This window comes from Aquarana catesbeiana, linkage group LG01 (assembly GCF_042186555.1).
Source record: "Aquarana catesbeiana isolate 2022-GZ linkage group LG01, ASM4218655v1, whole genome shotgun sequence".
NCBI lineage: Eukaryota > Metazoa > Chordata > Amphibia > Anura > Ranidae > Aquarana > Aquarana catesbeiana.
This window is the reverse complement of record NC_133324.1, coordinates 305,942,178-305,952,742: the sequence shown is the minus strand read 5'-3', so window position 1 is coordinate 305,952,742 and position 10,565 is coordinate 305,942,178. Positions and strand designations below refer to the sequence as shown.

At 38.3% G+C, this 10,565-nt stretch overlaps 1 protein-coding gene across 1 annotated transcript; it reads left to right on the top strand.

Annotated features, from left to right (window-relative positions):
* The first annotated feature begins 8,549 nt into the window (after nucleotides 1-8,549).
* LOC141110588 (olfactory receptor 6F1-like) lies at nucleotides 8,550-9,482 on the top strand. Its single transcript, XM_073602050.1, has one exon. It carries the CDS (start codon nucleotides 8,550-8,552, stop codon nucleotides 9,480-9,482), a length of 933 nt encoding a protein of 310 aa, XP_073458151.1.
* The last annotated feature ends 1,083 nt before the right edge of the window (nucleotides 9,483-10,565 follow it).

The following is a 10,565-nucleotide window of genomic DNA, read 5'->3' as shown; positions in this document are numbered from 1 at the left end:
GATTTGTTCTCATTTACTTTGTAATAGGATGTTTTATTAAACATATTTAATGCGTTATGTACCAAAGCCAGGGAAGTTTCCACATTGGTCAAGATTATGATTATGTCGTCCGCGAATAGGCTTATCTTATGGGTGGACTTATCTATACAGAAGCCTTCAATGTCGGGATGGGAGCGGATGTATATAGCCAGAGGTTCCATGAGTAAATTAAAAATTAATGGGGACAGGGGGCATCCCTGCCTAGTGCCATTGGTTATGTTAAAAGGCTTGGATAATGCTCCAGATGTAAATACTTGGGCTGAGGGTTTAGAGTATAAGGCCAGGATTGCTGAGAGAATGGTGCCAGAAAAACCAAACCTACCCAAGACCTGAGTGAGGTATTGCCAGTGTATGCGGTCGAAGGCCTTCTCCGCGTCCAACGCCAACAGCAGAGAAGGCCTCTTATGCGCCTTAGCTAAATGTATGATATTTAACAGCCTGCGGGTAGCATCTGACGTTTGACGGCCTTTGGTGAACCCGGTTTGGTCAGGGTGAATGAGAAGGGGGAGTATGTTTAGTAAACGGGATGCAATGAGTTTGGCATATATTTTCAGATCGGTATTAAGCAGTGAGATAGGCCTGAAATTTGGGGGGGTATTGGGTTCCTTCCCTGGCTTTGGCAGTGTTACAATTATTGCCCTCAACATCTCTGGTGGAAAAGAAGCAGAGGCAGCAGCGGCGTTAAAAGTACGTTCCAAATATGGAATTAATAGGTGTTTAAAAGTTTTATAATATTCCCCAGAGAAGCCGTCAGGGCCTGGTGATTTGTTGCTGGGGAGGGAATCAATAATTTTATGTAGTTCATCTGAGTTAAATTTTTGGTTTAAGGTCTGTATTTGATCTTGTGTGAGGGAAGGCATGTCTAAGTGTTGTAGAAAAGAGTTAATTGCATCAGTGCTAGGTTGTATAGTGTTTGTATCGTCTTTTAAGTTGTATAATGTACTGTAATAGTGGCTAAAAGTGTCCGCTATATCCTGAGGATGGTAGAGTTTATGTTTGGTAGTAGGGTGTAATATATAAGGAATCTTAGATTTGTGTCTGAGGCCTTTCAATCTATATGCTAAGGTTTTGCCAGCTTTGTTTCCTGTAGCGTAATATGACATTTTAAGCTTTTTTGATGATCTTTCAAAGCTCTCAAGCAGTAGTAATCTTAGGTCATTACGTAGTTGTGTAAGTTGTTGGGATAATATGGGGGATGTGTTTTGTTTGTTTCTAGTTTCAAGCAAATATATTTTGTCTGTTAGTTCTTTTACTCGCTGTTGCTGCTGCCTCTTAGCCCTTGCTCCTAATTGTATAAAAATACCACGTATATATGCCTTATGAGAGTTCCACAGTATAAACTGATCCTGCACCGAGGACTCATTGACACTAAAGAACTCTTTCAGATGCTGGTTTATAGCATTTTTTGCTTCTAGTTGTTGCATTAAATAGGTGTTGGATCTCCACATGTTCGGAACGTTGCAGTTTGAGTCATCTTTAATGGATATGGTGATGGATGCATGGTCAGACCACGTGATGGTATTTATCGTTGTAGATGTCGTTTGGGCTAAGGTGTTTCGATCCACAAGAAAAAGGTCAATTCGGGAGTAGACTCTATGTGGAGAGGAAAAAAAAGTGTAGTCTCTTTCACCGGCGTGCAAGCACCTCCAGGCGTCATATAGGTCTTGTGCGTGTAATGTGGCCAGGAGAGACATACCCGGGCGTCTAGTGCTAGATGAAGAGTCCAGATTCGTATCAGGGATTGTATTGAAGTCTCCACAGACTATTAATCTTCCTTTTTGGTGGGTCTTGATCTTTCGTAGAAGTTTATGGAGGAAGTGTAGCTGGTGTTGGTTGGGCGTATACACATTTACAATGGTGTATGTGATGGAATTGAGGTCGCATACCAAGATTAGGTATCGACCCCCAGGGTCTTTGATTGTTTCATGTGCTGTAAATGCCACAGTGTCCCGAATAGCTGTGAGGACTCCTTTCGTTTTATTTTGGGCATTGGCAGAAAAGATGTACGGGAAGTTTCTGTGGGTGCAAGAAGGGGTGGCCGTTGTGGAAAAGTGCGTTTCTTGCACACAGATAATGTCAGACTTGTTGGAAAGAGCCTCTTTCCACATTGACTTCCTCTTAGCGGGGTGGTTTAAGCCTTTCGCATTAATAGATAGAAGTTTTATACCCATAATTGAGGGATGTGGGTGTTATCTGGAGTGTTGTGATAAGTATTCATTTTTGAGGCAATGTTGCCCTCTTGTGGCGTTTTCGGGTATAGCAAGGAATAGGCACTATATGGCAAAATAGAGTTTGGATTGTACTCACTTTTGGATGGCAGTGTAATGGTGGATTCAAGTTGAGAGTGGGTAGTGAGGAAATTTCCATCTTCGTAACTTTTGTTGAGGTAAGGCATGACTGTTGTGATGCTTGCATGCGTTCTGGCTGCTGCATTTTCGGAGAAAACAGAAAAAAAGAAAAAGGAACAAAAAGAGATAAACATAAATTGAAAGGCAATGTATTCGCCAAACTTGTGTAGGGTCGGCATTTTCAAGGACCGATCCCCAACCTGAAAACATAAACGTTAAGGTACAGCTTATCGCTGCTCAAGTAAGTGGGGGAAATAGTTCAAGCCTGAGAGCTCTTGGTCAGATTTCCAGGGATTGGTAGGTTATAGGTAACCATCCTGAGTCAGGAGTGTGATTTTGCGTTTTTTGTAGTGACCGTCTTCCACGCAGGTTCCACTGATCTGGGCGTTTTAGCCGAGGTCGTCTCCTGTTCTGGTATAATTTTCCACTCTTTCAAAAGGGAGAGGCCCTTCTCTAGCGAATTCACCACGTGGGTGCGTCCATCTTTAGTAACCGTGAGTTTGGTAGGGTACCCCCATCTATAGGTGATGTGATGATTTCTCAATGCTTTAGTGATGGTGTTTAGGTTTTTCCTTTTTTGCAAGGTGTATTGAGAAAGATCAGCATAGAACTGTAGATGCTGATATTGCGCGGGGATTTGATCTTTCTGGCGCATGATCAACATCAGTTGTTCCTTGGCATGATAAAAATGTAGGCGCAGAATCACATCTCTGGGGATGTGCTCTGACAGGTATGTCGGTTTTGGCAGGCGATGTATTCTGTCAATGGTGATCTCCAGGTCTGATAGATCAGGTAGGAGAGATTTAAACAGCGAAGTGGCATAGGATCTTAGGTCAGCTTGCTGGACTGTTTCAGGGATCCCCCTGATTTTCAAGTTGTTCCTCCTATTGCGGTCTTCGATGTCTGCGATTTTATCTTTTAACCAATCTGTGTCTCCTTCTCTTTCCTCATGGGAGTCTACTAAATCATTAATGGTGACGGCATATTCTCCCATCTTTTGCTCTATGTGCTCAACCCGTGTTTCTACAGCCTGAAGATTAGTATTAAACTTGTGCATACACTTCATCATATCTGATTGTAGTGAGCTTCTCAGTGATAAAAGCATATCCTTCAGCACTGTGTCTATCACTGGTTGATGCATGGTAGGAAAGGTCTCTATGGAGTCAGGGAGCTCACGTGTGTCATCCCCTGAATCAAGGCCTGGACTTGCCGCACCGAGGGATCCCTCTCCATCCAGCCTAAACTTCGCCTTAGCAGGGCTACCCGTTGGCGGGGAGGGAGAGTATGAGTGTGGACTGTCTGAAGGAGGTCTATTTTGCCTGTGGCTGTTCTGTGTGTTCAGATGGCCGGCGGGGATGTTTGCTGGGGTAGAGGATGACCCGGCGCCATCTTGCCTACCTTCATGTGGCTTCATGCTATAGAAGTCCGTCAGGCGCTGTGGCTTCCTTTGTTCTTTTCTTTTCCTGGACATCCTCTCTGCCTTGTCCTGGGGTGAATCGCCAGCTGTGGAGCGCAAAAACGGGACCCGATGGCGTGTTTTGAGCCGCTATTTCCCTGTATATCACCGGAGCTCCGGTCTTATGCTGCCATCTAGCTCAAGCGCAGGCCACGCCCCCGCAATTTTTTTTTAAATTTCAGTGCAGGGTACCCCTTAATAACCATACCAGACCTGAAGGGCCTGGTATGGAATTTAGGGGGACCCACACACATTTTTTTTTTTATTTTGGTTCAGGGTTCCCCTGTGGGGAAATTCCATGCCGTTTTTATCAATGAACTTTTATGTGTATTGTCGAACCAACAATTCATTATAGCCGCGAGTAGTTTTAAATTACTTTTTCTCCTTTAAAAATTTCATATGTTCTGTCAGATTGTTCTAAATATGGCAAACATGCGCCCCTTTACAGGCATACTATAGACACCCCCCAGGTACAAAATTTAAAGGAATATTACACTTTTATTGTTTCACTTTAAGCATTATTAAAATCACTGCTCCCGAAAAAAACGGCTGTTTTTAAAAATTTTTTTTTTTTGCACTGATACATGGGGCAGGACCCAGGTCCCCAAACTCTTTTTATGACAATAACTTGCATATTAACCCTTAAAATTAGCACTTTTTTATTTCTCCCATAGACAATTCACTATAGCCAACACCGCTATTACTTCATGACTTTTTTTTACCTTTAGAAATGTCATTTTGCTCCTGAAAAAAATGGCAGTTTTTAAAAAAAACTTTTTTTTTTTTTTTTTGCATTGATACATGTCCCCTGGGCCAGGACCCAGGTCCCCAAACACTTTTTATGACAATAACTTGCATATTAACCCTTAAAATTAGCACTTTTGATTTCTCCCATAGACAATTCACTATAGCCAACACCGCTATTACTTCATGACTTTTTTTTCCCCTTTAGAAACGTCATTTTGCTGTCAGACTATTCTAAACATGGGAAAGAAGTGCCACTTTACAGGCATACTATAGACACCCCCTAGGTACGAAATTTAAAGGAATATTACACTTTTATTGTTTCACTTTAAGCATTATTAAAATCACCGCTCCCGAAAAAACGTCCATTTTTTAAAACTTCTTTTTGCTCTTATAAATGTCCCCTGGGGCAGGACCCAGGTCCCCAAACACTTTTTATGACAATAACGTGCATATAAGCCTTTAAAATGAGTACTTTTGATTATTCATGTTCATGTCCCATAGACTTTAACAGTGTTCGCGTGTTCGAACAAATTTTTTGCCTGTTCGCATGTTCTGGATGCGAACCGAAATCCCTACTGAGGATATGCACTCAACTTCTTTGGTCGACCTTGGAGAGGCCTGTTCTGAGTGGAACCTGTCCTATTAAACAGCTGTATGGTCTTGGCCACTAAGCTGTAGCTCAGTTTCAGGGTCTTGACAATCTTCTTATAGCCTAGGCCATATTTATGTAGAGCAACAATTCTTTTTTTCAGATCCTCGGAGAGTTCTTTGCCATGAGGTGCTATGCTGAACTTCCAGTGACCAGTATGAAAGAGTGAGAACGATAACACCAAATTTAACACACCTGCTCCCCATTCACACCTGAGACCTTGTAACACTAACGAGTCACTTGACATCGAGGAGGAAAAATGGCTAATTGGGCCCAATTTGGACATTTTCACTTAGGGGTGTACTTACTTTTGTTGCCAGCGGCTTACACATTAATGGCTGTTTGTTGAGTTATTTTGAGGGGACAGCAAATTTACACTGTTATACAAGCTGTACACTCACTACTTTACATTGTAGCAAAGTGTCATTTCTTCAGTGTTGTCACATGAAAAGATATAATAAAATATTTACAAAATTTGAGGGATGTAGTCACTTTTGTGAGATACTGTAAGTATTATACATCTAGGGGAACAGGGAGGCTTTAATAAAACATATTTTATTTATTCTACAAAACAAAGTGTTTTGGGAACTAGGATTAGGATGTGTACATGTATTATATTAAATCTATATTTAGTGCACAACTCTTTAACTAGGTGACATCAGGCAAATGCCAATAAGAATAATAAAATAACAAAAATACTTTCAACATAGGTATTATGATAGTTCACTAGACACAATCCACAGATAACTGTACTCCAGAAGAATACTTTTTATACACTGTAAAGTAAAGTAAACTAAATCAGTGTTTTTGTATTGCAGGTAGCACGTCTGATGGGCCCTTACAGGTACTTTGCTAGTAGGTTTATAGTGCTTTTATGTAATGGCAAATAAAATAATCATATACCTGTATGGATATCATAAATATATATATTTTTTTAATTTATTGCTTGGAAATATGGTAATACGTAATTAAAATGAATGCAGAGAAAGAAGATTAAAGAAGATCTGACCAATCTATAGAAAAATGTAAACCCCATTAAATAAAGAATTCAGCACAATGTCATTTTCTAACCTAAACATAGCTTAAAGCTAAAATTTCTTAAGCTACTATTTCATCACGTGTCAAATTAATCTGGTATTTGCATACATTACATTTTGGCTGAAAGTACAAAAACAAGAATAGAGTTTAACATAATAACAATAAATCAATTATCATTTTTTATGTTGCTAGAATTCTATCATGCTGAAACAAAGTCAATTTAGCATGCTTGTTGTACAAATTGTTGGTCAGAATTTATCCAGGCAAAGATCCCATACAGTCAATGGAAAATGTAAGTTTTGAATATAGTAATATTTAAATATCTTTTCAAATAAGTGCGCTATGTAAAGTATCAGTTCTCTCAAAAAATATATATTTCAGTTATAGATGAAATATGATGGGCTGAGAGAGGGACTTAGTGGAATGATTGATCTGCCAATGTCTCTGGTCTTGTGCTACTCATCTTGAAGTTTTGGGGTTTATTTCCATCTTGTCCTCTCTCTTCCCAATGTATTCTGTACAATATAACATAAAAATAAACCTAAAAATCTAATAGGTAGAGTGGATCCCCCTTGTAATGGCCAGATGTGCAAGTCTGGAAACACAAGGACACTACTTAGGTATCAGAAACTATTAGTTTAACTTTTCACTACCAATAGAAGCTTAGCTACCTGGTTCAATGGAATGGCCATTTAAATTTATAAACCAAAAATTTTAGTCCAGAAACTCCATACATTTTAATAACTTTTCCTATCACTGTTCCTTAATATGATATAATGTAACAAAAGGTTAAGTGTTTTGTAGATGGGAAAACAAGTGACCAACTATTAGTTCCATGTTAATTCTGTGAACATTATTTTATTGTTCGAAGTTGACATGGAATGCCTAATATGATACAGTGTGTTCCTGATGAAAAATGTGTGCAAAATATGCAGCTAGTTCCCTGCTAGAAATCCCATTGGGAAAAAGATTTACAAAGATATATTTAAGTATGTGCTTCTAATAGAATATACACAGTGAGTCTGGTTTACTAAAGGATATGTATCTATTGCAGTACATTTACAATTGTTGTCAGAGATTGTATCTTCAAGGACATTATTTAACACCTGCAATGAGCTGGGACACACACGCAGAAGCTACAGATTATATACATGAAAAGGAATTCTGACAATTGAAGTTTAATATGGAATGTACTCTCAAAAGTCCAAAATATGTTCTGCACTGCCTTAACCTGCCTAAACATTAATAGAAAAAAAATATGTGCTTATCTCTATATTATGTTTTGTGTTCAACCACAATAGGTGCTTATGATAATCATTAAATGTGTAAATAAAAATGTAATTTGTAAAATGTGTTAGCAAACCACATGGGGGATTGTAATTCATTGCACTGAGGGGATTGTAATGAACTGTGAGCACTGAGTATCTTTGGGTCCAAGTGCATAAGCTTTAGTTGACCTATGGAGTTATTGGAAGTGTAACATATACACAGTGCAGAGACCTTATATCATCCCTTTTAGACAGCTATCACATTGGAAGAGTTATCTTCCTGTTCTAGTGACTCAACAATTGGACCTTTTCTCACTCTAAGTCTGGGTCAGTGGGCACAAGGACAAATAGGAAGGGTGACTAACCAGCAACAAAAAATCTGACAGTGTCCCCAACCCCTCACTCCTCTATCCACAACTGAAATACTTTTTGGTGCACTTGAAGGAAAACTGAATGTACAAGGTACATCCTATGGGCTGGCTATTTTATGCCTTCTGACCACATATTGCTCTGAGGCAATGTAGCAGGGCCTGTTCATTTTCAGTTCAAGTGATATCACTAAGGCCAGCTTTTGTGTAAGTGTTATTATAAACAGTAAAGTATCAGGGGAGCCTAAATACTAAATTTCCAAGAATTAAACAATAGTAATAGTAATAAACTAAACTAATACATTTTTTTCCCAAATTATATTTGATTGGATGTAGAGTAAACTGAAATAACTTCTTACAGTTTTTTGGCAGGCTACCAATTTAGTTGCACACTATGAGTAACATGAAACATAATGAGTTGCATAATGAGACCTCACACAAGAACAGGAAATATCCATAAAGGGTTATTAAATTTGTAACTTCCCCATTGTTCCAGTATTTTAGACCATCATTGAAACACATTTTCAAATTTGAAAAAGCTACTTTTATTCTTACCATTTAATGCACTAAGCCAACATATAATTTTACATTCTTTTAACCACAAAACCAAATAACAAAAGTTTTTGTAAGTATAAAATGATCGACACAAATAAAACATCAGTTACGGAATTTATTCTTTTAGGATTTTCTGGTTTTAAAAATATAAAGCCTCTTCTGTTTGGTGTATTTTTGTTTATTTATATTATCACTTTCACTGGAAATATTATTATTGTTACTGTTGTTTATGTTGACCTACAACTGCATAGGCCAATGTATTTCTATTTAGGCAACTTGTCATTTTTGGAGATTTTGTACACAACTAATATTATTCCTAGGATGTTATCTAACATCATCAAAGAGAATCATATTGTGTCTTTCTTAGAATGCATTGCCCAGTTATATTTTTTTGGTTCTCTAGGTTCAACTGAATGCTTTCTTTTGGTAGTGATGGCCTATGACAGATATGTAGCTATTTGTAGACCACTTCATTATGCAGCATTAATGAGTACTAGAACAAGTTTTCTCATGGCACTTTGCTCTTGGTGTGCGGGATTTATTGCTACTTTTGGGGCAATCATATTAGTCTCCCAGTTGAGTTTTTGTGGACCTAATACAATTAAGCATTTTTTCTGTGATCTTCATCCAGTTTTGGAATTATCTTGCAAAAATGCCCATGTGATTGATACAGTAGCTTGGACATTAGCTTCTACAATTCTTCTGGGATCATGCTTTCTCATCCTTGCATCATATGTTCGGATCATGATAACCATAAAAGGAATCCCATCTAAAGGTCGACAGAAAGCATTCTCTACCTGCACAGCACATCTTACTGTGGTTGTCATATTCTTTGGTGCTATGATCTCCATGTATGTCAGTCCAAAGGCTCCAAACAGTGTTGATTTCAATAGGTATTCTTCCCTTCTTTACACAGTAGTTACTCCATTTTTGAATCCCTTTATCTATACTTTAAGGAACCAAGAAGTTAAGCAAGCAGTTATTAAATCGATTAAAATACTGTGCAGATGTTAATTAATTAACTGATTCACAAAAAAATCATATACTAAATGCTTTAACATGTTAATGTAATTTCAAAAGTTATTTTCAATATTTTAAATCTGCAGCTTTCATTTAAATAATTCCTGGTAATTCCTTTCTGTCATGAAGGTCCTTGTTTGGGCTCTTTCTATTAAAGGGTAAAAATGTTCTATTTCTTTCTTTTAATTATACTACTGCATTGTCATTAGTTAAAAGTGAATCTGCCTGAGTTTGCTTCGAGGGCAGGTTTGGTGAACATGTTCAAAAATACATAAATTGAGAACTTTAATGCAAGCCCAATTGACCTGTAGCATGTACTACAGCAAAAGTGCCATGAGAAAAAACATGGGGCCAGTACCTTGCCAAGGAAGACTCCTCAGGAAAAGCACCCTGTTCCCATCTTGATGAGATCAATGGTCTTTTCATCACATTCCTAGCCCGGTGGATGAATCCATCTTCAATCCCGTAGTCCAATGATACAGAACCACATCAGTCATGATTAACAATGCCTGCCTACCCAAAACATACTGATATGTCTATTTCTTGGGTACTCCTCAACATGAATGATATATCCCAGCAGGCAGTTTAGAGATGGGGTATCCTGGATGATGTCATTGACTAAATGTGTTAATTTCCCTATTTTATCATGACCATATTTGGTAATGATATCACCCTGGATACCATGCCCCTTTTTTTTTTTACATTTAGCTGCAAGCCTAAGACCTTTCATTTGTAGCAAGGAGTACAATGGGGTGTAGATGATCATCTGCAGTGGTTGGCATGTTTTTCTTTGGTAGGTCATCAGGATCACTGGGTATCATGACTGACATGAATCTACATTACAAGACAACTTAAGTGACAAAGGATTTATATCATGGGGCTTTTTTTATTTTTTATTAGGAGAATTTTTCAAGCTTATGATGTGTTTATTTACTACTTAGTCTTTCTGTGAATGAATAACCAGTGGCATAATGTACCCCTTACTATTTTTCTTTTACAAATAGACCCCTTACTCATTTACATGGAGGGGGTATCAGGTGCCCCCTCATTACCATGGGGGCATCCATTCCCTCAACA

What these genes read in the sequence shown, in the direction of transcription:
- LOC141110588 (XM_073602050.1), top strand. Translation starts at nt 8,550, where the DNA reads ATGATCGACACAAATAAAACATCAGTTACGGAATTTATTCTTTTAGGA.